Source organism: Podarcis tiliguerta (genome assembly GCF_965153285.1).
Source record: "Podarcis tiliguerta genome assembly, chromosome: 11".
Taxonomy (NCBI): domain Eukaryota; kingdom Metazoa; phylum Chordata; class Lepidosauria; order Squamata; family Lacertidae; genus Podarcis; species Podarcis tiliguerta.
Window position 1 is genome coordinate 32,145,478 of NC_139544.1, and position 18,513 is coordinate 32,163,990.

Here is an 18,513-nt window from a genome sequence, read left to right on the forward strand (position 1 = left end):
AAAACATTTATTTCCAGGAATGTCTCTAAGCTGGACAAAACAGTTTATCATTCGTATGTAACTTCACTCAGAAACCATATTTGTCATAACAATGACATCTACTCTCTGTTTCAAGGGGCTTCCTTCTCCTGGTGCTAATTTTTTTGTTTGTAAGCTGCTTTATAGATCCTGGCTTGCGAATTCCCCGAATTCCCTGAATTTGTGGATTCCCTGGGATAGCCCTGCAAGTAAAGCCATTGTGGTGGCCTCCAAATGCTGTTGGCCCACAGGTCCCACCATCCTTGACCAGGCTATGCTAGATGGGGCTGATGTGAGCTGTAGTCCAACAACATATGGTCATCATATCAATGAGGGGCGGGATCTTGTAGATACAGCACTAATAAAACTTCCAGGTTTGTTCTGGGATGGGAGAACTCTGGCAGAAGGAGGGATCATATCTTAGAGTTGGGGCACACGCTTATCATTCCAAAGGTCTCTGGTTTAGTCCTTGGCATCTCTAGCTAAGAGGATGATATAGCACTAAAGCAACAGAAATCTGCTAGAGACTGTGCAGAGCTGCTACCAGTCAGGGTAGATGATTTTGGACAAATAGTTTTAAGGGATTTAGGTCACCAGAAGAGCACATGCATTTCATACAGAAGGTCATGGAACCAAGCCCTAAAATCCTCAGGTAGGGCTGGGAAAGATGGGCTGCTGCCAATTGGTATGCCCTGGATTGACCAATGATCTGACTCTACGGCAGTTTCCTCTTTTCCTGACCTTGCTTCCTGAATGCAGCTGTGGGAGAGCAATGAATTATGGTGTGAGATTTTTAAAAATCACAGTATTACAGTAACATCAATTGGAAAAATGCTTGTTAGGCAAATATGCATGCCAGGTTAAGATGGTTACACTATGGTGGACTGCAGGAAGCTCTACTGTATCCCATGTTGACTCTGGCTATGAGAAGTCTGACATTTTTGTTTAGACTAGCACCAAAGGAAGCCAATTTCTTTACTCTGGCTGAGGCTAGCCTCTTTTTTTCCATGTGGACTTATGGTACAGGAAATTTAAGTCTCTCTGTAAATACAGACCAGTTATTCTTAAAACTGATAATTGACTGCAGTGTTAACTCAGCAACTCCAGCACCCTTTGCAACTGTCACAGTTAAAATCCTAAATCTAAAATTTGTCCTTAGAAAATGGTATCTATCAAATCATACTGATTTCCACAACACAGGCTTCTCAGAATGCAGGGATCAATGTTAAGTGGATATCAAACGTCTCTATGTGACTGTTTTTTGCTCCAGAATATCTTCTGCCGGTATTTTGGAAGAAGTAAATGGATGTCACTGTATGCAGCTGGTAACCTGAGCCTCCAAATGAGAGAAAGATGGAATTACATGACTATGGGGAAAATAGCCTTTTCTGTTGGCTGGGTCTTCCAAGCTGAAGAGAAGTGTTCCTCAGCATTCAGATTTTGGCAGAGCTTTGGATAGGGCGCATGAATATTTATTAGCTAAGTCTTTGGCTTAGTAGACCAATATTCATTCTATAGTGAAAAGCAGATGTTAGATATTGCTCTCCAGTGGTACCTAATAGCACTTAACTGTCAGAAAGACTCAGCTTATTTTTTTAAAAAGCACACATTTAAGAATGCTAGATCATTAACACCAACACTGTGCTGAACAACTGCAATTAGTGGTTTCTTGTACAATACACTGGATGACCAGAAACATCAAGTGACAACAGCAGTTGGGAAAATGTTTGCATTTTATAGGTAAATAAGTTATACCCAATATATCTTATTTATCCATTTCTTCCCTTTGAAATACTGCTCTAAATAACCACCTTTTGAGCCTTAGTACCTTAGAGGCGTACTTGAAGAAGACTCAACAATTTTAGTTGGTCCAAAATACAGTGGCCAGATTACCAGCTGGTGCTGCTGTTAGAACCCATATCACCCCTATTCTAAAAGAACTCCATTTGGTGCCAGGCCCAATTCAAGATGCTTACAGTAATGTTTAAAGTCTCAAATTATTTAGCCCCCCCCCCCCCCAAATCTGAAATATCACCTCCTTCCCTACAAACCATCCTGAGTGTTAAGTTCAGTAGAGGGCCCCTTTTTAGTTCCACCTCCATGGACAGCTGTGAGTCTAAAATTACTCCCAGGTTGTGCACCTGGTCCTTCAGGGGCACAGGTACCCCATTCAGGACCAGGGAGTCCCACACACCTGCCTGCCCCTGTCCCCCAAAACAGTACTTCTGTCTTGTCAGGATTCAACCTCAATCTGTTAGTCGCCATCCATCCTCCATGCTCCATCCTCCAACCACCTCCAGGCACTCACACAGGACACATTCACCGCCTTCATTGGTTCGGATTTAAAGGAGAGGTAGAGCTGGGTATCATCCGCATACTGATGAACACCCAACCCAGCCCCCCGGTGATCTCTTGCAGTGGCTTCATAGAGATGTTAAAAAGCATGGGGGAGAGGACGGAAACCTGAGGCACCCCACAAGTGAGAGCCCAGGCACTGGATTTATCTTTGTCATCCCATGTTTCAGTAGTTCTCTGAGGATGGTTTGAAAGCTTCAGCTGGCACAGCTGTGACACTTGTTTTAACAGGAGTGAGTGACACCTAACATTTCCCTTCTATTTTTGGTTCAGCTGCCCTGGCTTCCTTTCTGGGTTGTTGCAAGTTTTAATGTGTTGCTAGGTCTTAAAATGTCTTATTATTGATACATGTTTTTACAGTTTAATTTTTAATTGCATTGTACATAATTTCAGATGCCATATTAAGAGCATGGAATAAGGAATATTGTAAATAAACAAATACACTTTGTAAATACAGAAATAGGCTTTGTTTTAATTTAAGCATCTTCAGAAAAATAGGCAGAATATTTAAATGTGGACGTTGATTCCAGTACATAGGCTCTGCTTTCAGTTTGAATTAAATTTTCCTTTCAAGAAGGAAGTGGAGGAAGGTATCTTTCACAGAAATGCTGCAGACCTGTTTACTTGGGAAAGATGCCAGTTTGGCTTTTAGCCCTGAATATGAACTAACTATGCTTTACAAAAATGTAACTAGAAAATTTTAAACAGTTACTGTGTAAATATGAATGCCTTGGTCCCACTGTACCGTTTAGAATATGGGCACAGAGTTAGTTAGCAATGTATTTTTTCCTTTCTAACTCTTTGCACTTTAGTTTATTCTAAATTATTCTCAAGGGGGGGACTTCATGTGTATTTGTTTCAGATTGTTCTCTGCATTCCCACAATGCACTGCTGTGCATTTGACATAAGAACCTGCCCTAATATTGAGACTATAAGAACATTTAAAAAATTCTGGATCAGGCGGAAAGGTCCATTTAGTTCAGGACCTTGGCAGGAATTCAACATTGCACTGAGGCGATCGTTCCGCCAGGACAAGCATTTTGGCTTGCCAGATGGAACGATCCTGTCTATTTTCAACCCCTGACCCCCGAGCCAATTTAAGGGGGGGGGGAGTATAGTTTGCAGGGTGTGCATGTGCAGGCGTAGAAGAGTAAGGGAAAGCCCCACTGAGCAAGCAGAAGCCCTTCTGCAGCGCTTCCACTGATGGGACTTGCTAGCTGAATCCTGCCCCTTGTATTGAAGAGTGCTTCACTCACCTGTTCAGCTAGGAAACTCCAAAAAGGGCTTCCCCACCAGCATCTGGCGTTGACTTCCCTCAATAAATCTTCATAAAAACAGTTTAAGGTCACAGTGGAGGGGAAAACCCAAGTAATCATTCTCCATCTAGCCTACCTTTGATGCTAACCCAGCAGCAGAATGGTCACAGAGCCATAAGCTGGGAGCACACATGAACATGCCTTGGAGCTAAGCCATTGTTTGGTTTAGTGTGTGATGTGTGAACCAAGACATCCAGTTGCTGTTCAGAGATACAGGTTTCATGTAGCTACAGTATCAGAGCTAACAACCACTGATATATTTGCTCCATAGAGATGGTGCTGAAAGGTGCAACATGAAACAATGCTTTATGTGATAACTGTTCATTGTGACCCAAACCAAAGAACATGTTTGCCCAGTTCTCCATATGTTGTTGTTGTCGTCGTCTAAATGAAGCAGTCCCTCTGCCAACTTGATTTCCTTTGCTCTTCTGGATATTTCCTAGGTTTCTCCATTTTGGTATTCTTGTTCTGTGGAGAATAGAACTGATCAATGAGGGTAATGTTTCTAATTGGTGATGGCCCACACTTGAGAATAGCATGTGGGCTGTTCCAACAGGAAAGGGTGTGATTCTGTCTGAGAGAGAAGCCTTCTGTCTGCGGAGACAGGCAGAACTCTCAGACTAAACAGCGCACTCGCCGACAGCCAATATCTCCAGATATAAAACTTAACAGGTTGCTCTTTTGGCATCATATACATGTAACTCTCTCACCACCACAACCCTACACTTCCAGCAAATGTTCCTTGCACCTCTTCTGATGACATTCATGTGTGAACACACACATGTTTAAAATTATAGTTAAACCATTCATTTCACCCACTTCTCTTTTATTTTCTCTCTCAGGCATTGTATTCCCTTATTTCCCACGACTGGGTCGTTACAACTTAAACTTCCACGAGGCTCAGCAAGCCTGCCTGGACCAAGATGCAGTTATCGCTTCGTTTGACCAGTTGTACGATGCGTGGAGAGCAGGCCTGGACTGGTGCAATGCTGGCTGGCTCAGCGACGGGTCAGTGCAATATCCCATTACGCATCCCAGGGAGCCTTGCGGTGGGAAGAATACAGTGCCTGGAATCCGGAATTATGGCTTCTCAAATAAAGATCAAAGTAGATACGATGTCTTCTGTTTTACATCCCATTTTAATGGTAAGGAATTTTGACTCCCTTTTCAAAGGGGCCCGTTGGTGCTTTAAGGGGAAAGAATGACAAGCCGGAACAATTTATTACTCATTTTGGGAAAGGATCATAGCTCACTGGTAGAACACATGTTTCGCATGCAGAAGGTCACAGGTTCACTCTCTGGCATCTCTGGTTAAAATGATCAGGTAATGTTTGGTGGGAAAGGCCTCTGCTGGAGACCCTGAGGGTCAAGCTCTGTGTTATGGTTAATACATACTGCACAGCTATGCCTGTGATTTTTCTTAAATTAATTACAGCTGTAGGGGGCTCGAGTTGTTATTGGCATGGCAACATGCAGGGACGGGAGGGTTGGCACCACTGATAACTTTTTTTGCTAAGCCTCCTAGTCTATGGGAGGGTGTTTTTGGGGGCGAGGGGACGCAGCTGGAGAGAGAAGGAGTAAGCCTCCACTCCCTGCATGCTTCAATCCTGATAACAATCAAATAATCTGTAATTAATTTAAGGAGAACAAGAGGCACAGTCACACACTATGCATTAATTGTAGTGTGTAGTTTTTCATGAAAAACAGTGCCAGTGAGGTTCAACAATACTGGGCTTGGTGGATAAATAGTATGATCGGATACCATTTTATTTTATTTTATTGAAATATTTCCATCCTAATGAGAAACTTCAGCTCAAAATTCAGGGGTGTGGTGTGAATGTGAATTAAAGGGTAGCTGTGTTTTTTGTCCAGTGCTAGAGCACAATCATAAATGAACTTGCAAAGTCAACTGAATTGCTCTATATAGCCTGAAAATCACTAGTCTGTTTAGGAGGGGAGGGGAGGACCATCACACAACAGACTTCCCTCTTCAGCAACAACTTGGACTGTCTTGTGTTCCTCAAACATGGGCCTCTCCCATATGTCTTAACTTGTATGCATGTTGGGGAGCAGATGTTTGGCCTGTAGCCTGCGAGCTCAGAGATGCTCACATTCTCCGCTTACGCACGCTCTGGGTATTGACAATTAAATTTATTTGCCCTAAAACATGCAAAGAGCAAATACTTCTCTTGCTTTGAGCAATCCTGAGTTTGCTTTTCCAAAACAAATAGTCTTCAAAACCAGAGTTAAAACATTGTGCAAATGTTTACCTGATCCGGATCCAGCTAAATTGTTCCAGAAGGGGATGGTTAAGTTAATGCAAATAAATCCTGTGCCATGTAAGCAGTTTTATGCAGTTTGTAGAAAAGGGGATAAATAATAAACAAACAACCAGGCATGAAAAGGGGCTAGTCAGCCTTTGAATAATTGCAATGAAAATTCATTTCACTCTGTAAGGTCTGGTTCCTTCATGCCCTTTCTTCATGTGCAGATGTATGAGCATGCTTGCATTATGTAATAGAACAAACTGCTTCCTTAGCATCTCAATTATGAAAAACAGCAACTTATGCACAGACATGGAAACAGGAAGACTATTAGAAAGAATATCATTAATTCTATAAACCTCTGCTGCCTTCCATCCGTAAGGGTAAAGGATGGGTGGTCTGCTATAGGAATTAAAGGGGTTGTAGATGGAACTAAATGTGAACACAATCTCTTCCATACCCTAAAAGTCAACTGAAGAAAGGGATTGTGTAATTTCCCAATCCACACCCAAGAAGGATTTTTAAAAGGCGGAGCATTAATTGAAGGAGAGCTGGGCACGGAACCTTAAAGTCTGGGCTTGTGCCTGGAAATTGCAGCGCAGAAGGAAATCTGGATGAGCCCCATGTCTGTTGCAGCAATATTAACAGAGTCCTGTGTCACTTAAAGACTAACAAATGTATTTATTATGGCACGGTTTTATCAAATGCATGAAGTGAATTGAGATTTCACTCCAGTTAATGATAAAGTTAGCCTTAGTCCAAGGAAGCTCATGGTATAATAAATAAATGTGTTCATATTTATGGTAATGCAGTAATGCTGTGTAATATAGACATTTTGTAACCTTCATGGTTCATGCCATATTTCATTTTTTAAAAAACTTCAGTACATGGTGCATCACTTAATATCAACACAAGCTTCTGGTTTGTGGCTATAGGTAAATACAACCCCACTGTTTATCAAAAGGCAATGTAATGTCCAGCACTATTAATGAGAGGCATTGTGCAACCGCTCTTACACAAACAACAGTAGTCACTTCAAGATTATATAGTGAGATCTGTTGAAAGCTGGCAAATGAATAAGTAATTTTTCTATAAAAAGAGAAAGCGTGTTCTCCTTCATGGAGAGCACGTGTTGCGGTGGGGGCCTTCAGGACACTCCAAAGTTGGGCGGGCTAATTGATTGTTGGCCACTGATGCGATTGGGACTTCCCTTGTTGTTGGGAAGAAGTTAGTGTTGCCATTTATTGATTGACAGCCAGAAATACTAAAACTCCTTGCACAAGGCTAGGGCTTCCTCTTTTCACCAGTGCATCGGATTGCCCGTCCCTCCCTCCCTAGAATTAGGGTTGTTCGCTTTGACCTTGCTATGCCTGTCATGGGGTCGTCTGCTTTGGAGCGGGGGCCTGGTAGGAATTTGTCCATCTGGCTGATTGGCTGGGACCATTTGGTTTTTGCCTACTGCGTAGCAAATCGTCACAACTTGTAAGGTTTGCGGTTAGGCATTGGTTTATGGTTTGGTTGGTTGAGGGGCATGGATTGGCTGTGCCTGCCCCTCTAATGCTGCTGCTGCAAGGGATTCCGTTAAAGGAATTGGGAGCTAACTATTGCTTGTCCACTCTGTCAAGGGGGTTCGGGCCATAGCAATGAGCTCCTGGTTGCATTTGGGGTGAGGGCAGGTTCCCTGCTCCGCGTAACGCACAAGTGTATTCCCCCATTCTGACTTTCGCATCGTGCGGAATGTCAGTCTGTCCCCCATGGTGGGGGCAGATAGTCGCAACCAATGCCTACGCAACCACTCACAAATTTGTATTTTAATAAAGTTGTGGCCAAAATTATGCCAAAAATCTTAAACAAAAATTTCTGTGTGATGTGTGATTTATTTGGGTTGGACCTGGGGACCTCGACACGCAACTGTAATTTTAACTTCATTGCTCAACAGTGATTGCTTTAAAGAACTGTAAAGAAAACGTATTATAACTTTATCTTGTTCTTGATATTTTCTCTGCTTTCATTAGGCCGTTTTTACTACCTAATACACCCAACCAAGCTGACCTACGACGAAGCAGTGCATGCCTGCCTCAAAGATGGTGCACAGATTGCTAAAGTAGGCCAAATGTTTGCAGCCTGGAAACTCCTGGGATATGACCGCTGTGATGCCGGCTGGCTGGCTGATGGCAGCGTCCGCTACCCCATCTCTAGGCCAAGGAAACGCTGCAGTCCTACTGAAGCAGCAGTCCGCTTTGTGGGCTTTCCCGATAAAAAGCACAAGCTCTATGGTGTCTACTGCTTTAGGTCATACCAGTGAATGTCCCTAGAGCACAACAACATCCGATCCATCATGTGAAGGATTTTGTTTCAACGAACTCATGCAAGTTACCAAAACTGTGATAAATCTTTTTTACTTACTGTAAAGAGTCATTTTCATAAAAAAAAAACCCCAACCTATTAATTTGTTTTGGTTATTTTTTAAAAAAGCTATCATTCAATAGATATTTTAAATTAATATAATTTAAAGGAAGCTCTAGGTAAGGAAGTGCTTGAAGTGTAACTGTTTAAGCTACGTCATTACAACAAAGCATTTTTTTTCATGAATGGGGCATGCAATAGCTTGATGATTGCTAGGACTTAAGTTAAGGAATGTAAGGCTACTCAAAGCTGACACCTTTCCGAGTTTACATATTTGCATCATGTTAAAATAGAATAATGAGATCTGCAGGTCTGAACTACATTAATCTTTCCTTGACTGCCATGTGGTTTTGCGAGCAGTTAAATACAAAGATGTGAACACGAGTTAAAGTGACAGTGCTTTTTGAAGTCTGCAATATGAGAACTGCTTCACTATTTAAAACCCTGCCTTTTATCAAAACCTGCTCAATAATCTCATAACATTCCAACAAGCACAGCTAAATCTTCTGAACGTCATTCCCAGTCTTATTGTGTATGTAGTAGATAATGTGTGTATGAATAATTAAAGGATGGGCCCTACCTTCTTCTTAATGCAAACTAAATATGCCTGAGATTTATTGCATTACCTTTGAGTAGCTTTACGGAGAGGATTTCTTTTTCTTTTCTTTTTTTAACTCTAAAGGCCATTTTCCTAAGCAGCATTTACTCAGGGCAGTTATATATAAATGAACTGCTGGACAGAAAGAAACACAAATGTCTGAAATTTAGCAGCTTGATTCATGTTAGCTTTTAAAATAGTATTGTCTTTATAAATGAAGCATTTAAATATTTAATATTTCTTTCTTAGTTATACATGTGAAAGACAAACATTTGAATGAATCTTGAAACATATTTATCCACTCTATGATTACAAAAGAAAAACAACCTCTGATCCCAATTATGAAAGGGGAAGATATTTCTGTAATCAGTTCCCCATGTACATTCCAATTTGCGAATGTAGTTTTTCTTTGCATTTCCCCACTCATGGTAATGTCATGCCTATGGTGCTGTCTCTCCACTGAAGTAAAAGAGCAAAGAATCCCCATGCCCACAAATGATCAGGAAGAATGTTATCTACTTCACCCAGATACTTATTTCTGACTCTCCAGCTGATCAGTATTCCGATTATGGGATATTAACCCCTGCTACAGAACCCAGGAAAAGTTACCTATTACATGATATTCCTGAGGGAAAGCATTAAAAGAGCAACAAATGCAACAGGGTGGGCAGACCTGCCTAGAAGACAAAAATTAGTTCAGTTGAAACTAATGGGAAAAGTTAGTCATGATTAACTGAAGTCCCATGGCCTTCAATGGAACTTAAAGTACAATTCTAAACGTGTCCACTGAAAAGTAAATCCCATTCCAGTTAAGCAGGTTTAGGATTTCAGCCCAACTAGCTGGACAGTTGACAGTGAATCAATTTTTCAATAGTTACAGAGGCTTCATGCTTGTATATCAAGCATGGTTTCTTATTTGCCATGCAAGGTAGCCTTATAATATATGCCTGTGCTTTGATATACATATCACAGCATTCAAATACTTGTGAGCAATGTAGTCAACTGATTGTAATCTTTACTGGTTTATTTGAAGGGACCAGATGTACTGATTGTGTCCCACATGGGCCATTTTTTCAATAGGATGCATAGACTGTCAAGTGCTAGTTGGTGCCAATGTAATCAGCTCAGGGCAATCTTACGTGGTTTATAACTAAAATAGGAGGAGGAGGGGAAAAAATCAAAGGAAAGGGCATGTGCATGCATTGATTAAAACATAGTGCAATTGTCTCAAGATTCCTTTTGTGCAGTTTTAATCAACTTGCAGATGTTCTGGTGCTCACTTTAAGACTGCAGAGGATCTGTACCCATGCAGAGTCTTGAACATAGTCTGGAAATAAAACAGAATGGTGGGTCACTAATGCATTGGTGACACTCTGTAAGCAAGATCAGATATAATTTGGAACCCCAAAATCTGGGAGAAATGTTGTAAGCATCCAAAGAATTTACTGAGTGGAAGAGCAGCTGCAATTCATTCATCAATTTGTGTTTAGAAAGTTTGACTTTTGAAGGTTTCTGTAATCTGGCCCAAGATGTTAGGAAGAAGGGGGAGAGGGCAACAATGGGATATATGGAGGAAGAGAAATGAAAAAAAGAGATAATCACTAAAGAAGAAAGGAGAAGAAAGAAACGGAAAATTTGTTTCGCATCCTGCCTAATATGTTTTCCTTTTCAGGAACATGCAGCAAAAATATGAGAAGCTAAGAACTAATGGGATAAGAGTTTGTAGTCTAAAGCAGCCACTACAACCCCCATCAGTCCCAGTTTGCACAGTTGGGATTTGTAGTCTAAAATATATAGAGGGCACCAGGTTGGGAAAGTCTGTTCTAAAGAAAATGGGAGTGAGAAAGTTTTCCATTGGATAAAGGAAAATATATATTTCAGCAGTTGCTACACTGCACTCTGCCTTTTTTAGCACCCTGAGACTGTAATCCTATATCTACTTAACTGGAAGTAAGACCCATTTAACTAACTGGGATTCACTTTTTGAGTTGATATTATAGGATTGAGCTGTGAGGCACTTTTATTTGTAAAGAATGCAAGGTTAACCTTTGCAAAGGTTACATAGAATACATAGAATAATAATCCAAGCTATCAGAACCAAACAATGGTTGTTTTTTAAAAATGACATTCATCAGTTTACTGTTAAGACAAAGGGCATATACTACTCTTTCCTTGGAACCATGCTTGATCACATTTAAATGCAATTATATTCTGTAGTGTAGCACAACTGATATGCTTTCACAAATATTTCTATGCAGTTTTTTTTTTTCTCATGAGCTGAAAGATCTATTAACTAGGTTATGCGGTATGAGTGTATTAGAGTTGTGATATGTTATGGTTCCAAACAAACTCATAATACCAAATGCATCTTTGCATGAATTTGAAAATATCTTTTTTTAAAAAAAAAGAATTGAAAATGTTAACATGTGTAAAAGAATAAGGTGAATGAAATTGCTTAATTTTCCTGAGAGTCAGTATATCTAGAATGGACTTACAGTGTAATTGTATTGGAGATTAATTTAAAATCCCCTCTACAAGTTTTACCCTCGATTTTGTGGTGCTGATTTATCTGGTTATGGTCATGGGATTGCACTGAAGAATAATTTTATCCCCATCCTTTTGTTATGGATTTTTGGACATGGTTCAATTTGCTCTCAACACTGCTTTCCATTCTGCCACTTGTTCATATTAGGGTTTGGGGTTTTTCGTTTTCTTCTGAAGGTAAGCCATGTGTACTAGTGATTGTGTACGTCAAAACTACACATTGCTTTTGCTTTGTATCTGATGAAAAAATACAGCTATTTTAAGCTCCTTGATGCCCTTAATTATCAGTTGAGAAACACATATAGGGGGAAAGAGATCACTCGGACAGCAGTGCAACCCTTTTATTTCATAATGAGATTGAGTACACTAAAACATTAACCAGAAACTCTGTTTAACTTAAGTTAATGGGTGGGCGTTTCTGTGTGCTTTAAAATACTTTAACAAAACAAAAACCCCAAGTCTATCAAATTCTTTAACTAGAAGGAACATCAACACATTTTTTAAACAATCATTTGCACACACAGTACCTTAGCTCCCATGTACTTAGAGGAATTTCTTTTTTAAAGGCTTAGAGAAAGCAAATTACATTGAATGATATTCTGTGTGTCTCTCCCAAGAGCTGACCACACACATTGATGTGTGCATTCAGGAACAAATTACACCTGCTGGCTTGTACCACCTTAGAATGCTTGTGGGGATTACATGTATGAATACTCTGAATTGTCAGTAACGCCCTGTCCATGGAAAGCTAGAATGTCAAAGATTATCATGTAGACTGATATAATATTATGGTTCTAACATGACGGCTTTTGAGTCTGCATATTTCTTACTTACATTCAAACACTGATCCACTACCTGAATTCTAAAATGATACAATCCCACATTAAAAAACAAAACAACCTAGACTCTTGGGGAAGCTGGATTTCTGAGTTCGGCTCTTTTTTAAAAAGCTTCACTCATAGGATAACCTGATCTGAACAATTTCTTCCAATATTGAGATAAAACACTTTGAAAAACATGGGCCCTCTTGGTGGAATTCAACATCGCATTATTTCAAGTATTCTATCTGCACAAGCATCGTAGCCTGACAGATGGAATGATCCCCCATTCTCCCATGTGCAACTGGGGATTTCAGTTGGATTCCCCAACCCCACTGATCTAATTTCAGTGCAGAGGCACATAGGAGGAGGAGTGAGAGGGATGTCATGTTATGTAAGTGAAAGCTTTTGCACAGGGATTCCACTGATAGGGTCTGTTTGATGAATCCCACCATCTGAAATTTGAGTCTGGCCAAAATCAGCTGTATGTAGGATCTGATAACCTAACAGCACCTTAGCAGCACCCAAATCCTAAAGGCGACCAAATCCTAAAGCCAATATATCAGGACACACTGAAGGTAACTCTAGTGTATGCCCATAACAAGAAGGCTTTCCCTCAAGCTATTAGCACATCCCTGAACATGGCATGTGTAGAACCATGATTTTGAGGGTGGCATCCAAGCAAACCAGTGCAGCACCAGAGAAATATTAAAATGTGGCAAAGAGACAAGGCAAGAGTAAGCCTTTCCAAAACAATTAAGGTCAATTTCATTTGAGCTCTACATTTAGATACAGTTGCAGCAGCTTTCCAGCATTGCACCCAATTCAAATCGGTTTCTGTGCCTACATTATTAAAGACCTGATGCATTCATTTTCTCTCATATATTCTAACTGAAGTAAGAGTAGTTTTGGATCCCAAGTGATGTCATAGTGCTGGTATATAAGGCTGCAGAAAATAACTTCTTACATTGTAAGGAGTTAGGTGGGAAAATAATAAAATGTAAGCTCACAAAGAAAATCAATACAATGTAAGCAGAAATGATTTTTTTTATATAGTTGCTAATATGAATATTAATACATGAGCTTTACAGCATTACTGGGACTTGCAGAGCATTCTTCTATGAGGAAATGGTGCTTCAACAGTGTCTGAAGGGAATGCTTAAGAACTGGTTTTATGTCGGTGCTACTGTTCTTGGAAAGAAAGAAACCACCCTCGATCATAATAAGAAATGAATTAATGCACTGTGTCATTTTATTGTATTTTCACAATGTATCTGAATTTTAATGTCCCCTCGTATGGCAACAATTAAATCATGTTGATCTTTTCAAAATGAGAACTTCTTTCTTTATAAGCAAAGCGTCTCTTTTATTCGTAAATAAATCTCTATCTGTGTCACTTGTCCCTCACAAGGGCTTATGAGTGAGGGAAGGAATAAAAGTTAATATATTTTCAACTCTTTCTCTTCTTTGGTATCCAGAAAATTATTACAATAATCAAAATTCGGGTTGAGGTGGAGCTAATACCATGATTTGAACCCTAGATATAACACAAATGTTTATCGCCCTTCGCTGTTTTGGTATTTCTAGGTTGGTTATTTATGGCATTTGGGAACTGAGGTATCTTTTGGTTTCACCGATAAAAAAATTTGGGGATCTGGTTAGGTCTGTTTGCATTCTATGTCTTCCATATGCTGTTTGATGGGGGGGTTGGCTTTTTCATATCCCATGTCAAGTAAAATTTGTGAGATAAAACCTAGGGTTGTTATTTTGTTTAACACTTCTTGTTTTCAAGTTGTTTGGCAGTCGTTCTTTATAGTTAGGAGAACAAGGTCACATGGGAAGAAGGATAGTTTAACCAGTAATTAAGTGTGGCAAGTCACGCTCTAGCCTCAATTCTTACAAGTCCAGTTTTTAGGTGTAGGGTTGCATTGGAAACGTTTTTGGGCACTTGTAGGACTGATCTTTGAAATTTAAATTATACCAGTTCCAGTGTTGTGCAGTTGGAGGGGGGGTAGCAGTTGAGCAGGGATGCAGGTGGCACTGTGGGTTAAACCACAGAGCCTAGGACTTGCCGCTCAGAAGGTCGGAGGTTCGAATCCCCACAACGGGATGAGCTCCCGTTGTTCGGTCCCTACTCCTGCCAACCTAGCAGTTCGAAAGCATGTCAAAGTGCAAGTAGATAAATAGGTACTGCTCCGGCAGGAAGGTAAATGGCATGTCCGTGTGCTGCTCTGGTTCTCCAGAAGCGGCTTAGTCATGCTGGCCACATGACCCAGAAGCTGTCTGCGGACAAACGCAGGCTTCCTCGGCCTATAGAGTGAGATGAGCACGCAACCCCAGAGTCGGTCACGAGTGGACCTAGTGGTCAGGAGTCCCTTTACCTTTACCAGTTGAGCACCATATAGCAGCTGCGCAATTGACTTTGCCTTAAACAATTTGAGGGTTGCAGGTATGAAGTGGCCACCTTTGGTCCTGAGATATTTAAGTATGGCTTTTGCGCTTCTCTGGGCATTCCCTGCAGCATAGTCCTCGTGGGCTTTTCTGCTTCCCAAGGAATGAAGGGCCATGGCAAGGTATTTGAAGCAGGTGACCTGCTCGATCTTTTGGCCATCCATGTACCATGACCGAGATTTGCGCCTTTTGGCAAATACCGTGGTTTTGGTTTTCTGGTAATTAAGTTCTAGTTTGTTTTCCTTGCGGTATGCTGCCAGTGTTTTCATGGCTCATTGTTGTTACCAATGGAACAATTGTCTGTGTGTTTTTCCTTTCCTTTCCTCTTATTGCACAGTATGGTTGACCCTCAGATCTCTATCTCGGAATCAGTTTGCCCAGAAACTACATAGGAATTACATTATTTAAAATGATTGTAAGGATTTCTCATTTTGCATTTTTATGTTGTGAACCACTCTGTGGTCTTCCACTGAAGGATGGCATACAAATTCAATTAAAAAAAAAAAAAAGAGGAATGGCATTGTTGCAGTGTTTACACTTTTCCACTTCTCCCAAACCTAAGAAGATATCTGAGATTTGACTGAAATATAGTTCACAATAGTAACTAAATCTCCAAAAGTAATAGCGGGTGTCTTAAAGTACATTGCTAGGCTGACATCCCTAGGCAAGGTATTCAATCTCTCTAAGGAACAGAATTGATACATTTTATTCATTCTCTCTACAAATAACAGACTCACAAATATTAATGCTTATTTACATTTTGCAAGCATGCATTTATTAACACAACTTTTATTTTTGCTACCTGCCATTACAGAGCCTTGTCTGAATTCAGTGTTGAAATACTGTAATATCCCACAGCAAGTGTGAGTCATTGACATTTAGACTGATAGAGGCTCCTATTAATGAAGCCATTCTTCACTTTACTGGGATGCTTCATACATTATTTCTCAGTAATGAAAAGATTTATTGGCAATTGCTAAAAGTAAATTGCAGCAGGAAAGGTTATGTGGATCAAATATTTGTTCTTGAGCATTCATTAATTTATTTGTTTATATGTTCATCTGTATACAAAGAACCAAGCCATGGCATAGCACAATTCATTTTACATGAAGGCTTTTATTGCGTAACCAGACCTCAAATGCAAGATTTTATGGAAACTGAAAACAAATCATGCTCAAACTATCTAGCTGAGGATTGGCTGGGTAATGGAATACTTGAATTGAGACAATCTGTTGCTAGAAAAGAAGCATTGAAAAAGGAAGGCTCTCCCCTAGGTATTTTCTCTCCCTCTTCCCCACCCACTAAGGATCTTTCCGCGCTTACCATGTATAGTGGTATATTTTCTTCCATCCAACCACACCCATTTTAATGGCATGATGCTACGCAGTGACATTATTCACCTGTTATACCAGAATAATGTACTCAAAAACCCACTTTTTCTTTTACTGGAAAAAAAAAATCTGACATTTAGGAAAGATCCAGAATGGTTCTTTTGTGGGACATGTGTATTATTCAATTTCTGTGTGGAGGGGTTGGGAGTTGGTGGGCATGGTTTGGGAGACATGTTTCACACCTCTTTGTCAGTTTGTGAGATTAGAACAGAGGGCAGAAATGACAGGTGAAAACTATAATACTGAGTCAAAGTACTACCCATGATAACATTAGCTGCAGACAAAATTTCATCACAATAACCAGGTTTACCATAGCTTAAGCAGACATGTAGTTCCTATTCTAATCTGGCCTCCCACAAGAATAGAATTCTGGAACACTAGGCATTAAAAACAACAACAACAACAACCCACATAGGGGCAATTTTCATGTGCATGCTCATAACTCTGATAGTTATTGACTGGAAGAACATGACGGTATGTAAAGGTGTGACTTTACATACAGCAGACCCTCCAAGTTTCCCTATTTTCCAGGGACAGTCTCGGATTTACAGAAGCTGTTCTGGGACTCAGCTACACAGTTGCAAATAGAAGCTTTTAAGTGTGTTTTAAGTGAAATACACAATGTGACACTTGATGGCGATGGTATTTTTAAAAACGCTTTAAAAAAAAAAATTCAGAATGGTTTTTATATGTGTGTAGATTTCCCCCTGGTGTCTGATTTGATCCCAGAATGTCCCTATTTCCTTTAGAGAAATGTTGGAGGGTATGGTAGGATATCCCTATTTTCATTGGAGAAATGTTGGAGGGGACATTTCATACCCTCCAAATGTTGGAGGGAATGCTACAGAACTTTTCTCATTTTGGACACAACCCACCATTAGTGCACAAAAGAAATCCCCACACTCACTTACTTGCTACTAACAGTGACACATGAACGAAGGTACAGACTATCAACTAGGAATTCACTCTTCAAAATGTTGGATTAAAAAGAAAATTTACTGCTATAAATGGCAAGTCCCTATCTCTTTCAGACCAGCTGAGCAGAAACTAGAGAAAAGAGCTTCTTAGCTGCCTATCTCATCTCACCAGTTCCACAGATACCAAATGACAGGGTGGGCAGAATGAAATAATCCCTTCACCCTCCCAGGTCTCTTCCGAATTCAGCTCAATGTGAATCTGGCCCATTTGAGCTAAGATGAGAATATGTCTCTTAAGTCTTGCTGCAATTGGACTTTTTTTAGTTGTAGAGGTGAGTTATTCACAAAATGTTCTCATTTTGTATTTTTATGTTGTGAACTGCCCTGTGATCTTCAGATGAAGGGTAATATACAAATTTAATTAATAATAATAATAATAATAATAATAATAATAAGCCCTCCATGATCACAATCCAAGATAGGTCTGTGCACACTTGTGGCTTAATCTGACCTTGCATTTAAGCACTAGCCTGGTAGCCCTAAGAAGCAAAGAATTCAACAAAGGTCAATATGTGGAACTGCACACAGGCAAGTGGGCAGGGCAACAGTGGAGGGATGGAGTGCAAACTTTTGAAACAAAAAAAAAAATGTGGTAGAACCAGGTGATAGAAATAAGTATACAGCCTGCTTTGGGCAGGTCTGGGTCAGAACCCAGCAGAAAAACAGTCTATTTACCTAAGGTATAGAGGTTAAAATGGCTAAGAAGATTCTAAAAAGTAACTCTCCTTCATTCCTTTATCCATTTCATTCATCCACTGCAATTTCCTGCAGTTTCTCAGTTGTTTATAAATAATGTCAAGTTAGATCTACACTTTTCATTAACCAAAAATATATTTTCAGCACAAATCTTCTCAGTGTTCAAAGCAATGACCTTATAACGTGTCTCTCTGTGACCATACAGATCTGGTGAATTAGTCATGACACTGTGCATTATGAGACTACCATTTGTTAGTGAAAAAGGGCACCAGCCCAGGACCTGGTTCAAGAAAAGATATTGCTGTACCTCATTGGTGTGATTCCAATTCCATTGATGTTGTGGTTCAACTCCCATGAACTTTAATGAAACGGAATCTCATTCTAAAATTCTGAAGCAAAGGAGTGCCATTGCAAACTTACTTCCCACTTACTTCAGTATCCCTGTGAGCTTCAAGTATACAATGAATGCGGTAATTAAACTTTGGGAGCTTCCAGGCAAGGGCTTGGTGCTGTAAATGAGATATTGCAAACATGTAAATAGCAACAGCAAATAGCCCCCCCAGAAAAAGTAAACCCATATTAAATGGGATGAAATGTGGGTTGGCGTTTTGATAAAGTAATGGTGCCATGTAGGTGCTGCAGAAAGAAAGAAAAAACTTGCATGCATGAAGACCACCAA

General features: G+C 40.1%; 1 protein-coding gene across 4 annotated transcripts in view; it reads left to right on the forward strand.

Moving 5' to 3' along the window:
• HAPLN1 (hyaluronan and proteoglycan link protein 1) overlaps positions 1–13,650 on the forward strand; it is a 69,208-nt gene extending 55,558 nt beyond the window's left edge. For all 4 annotated transcript variants that reach the window (XM_083404267.1, XM_083404265.1, XM_083404266.1 and 1 more), the window contains 2 exons: positions 4,532–4,834; positions 7,969–13,650. In XM_083404267.1, the coding sequence (XP_083260393.1) occupies positions 4,532–4,834; positions 7,969–8,258 (593 nt within the window). In that variant the 3' untranslated portion in view covers positions 8,259–13,650. The remainder of the gene's footprint in view (positions 1–4,531; positions 4,835–7,968) is intronic.
• Positions 13,651–18,513: the final 4,863 nt, after the last annotated feature.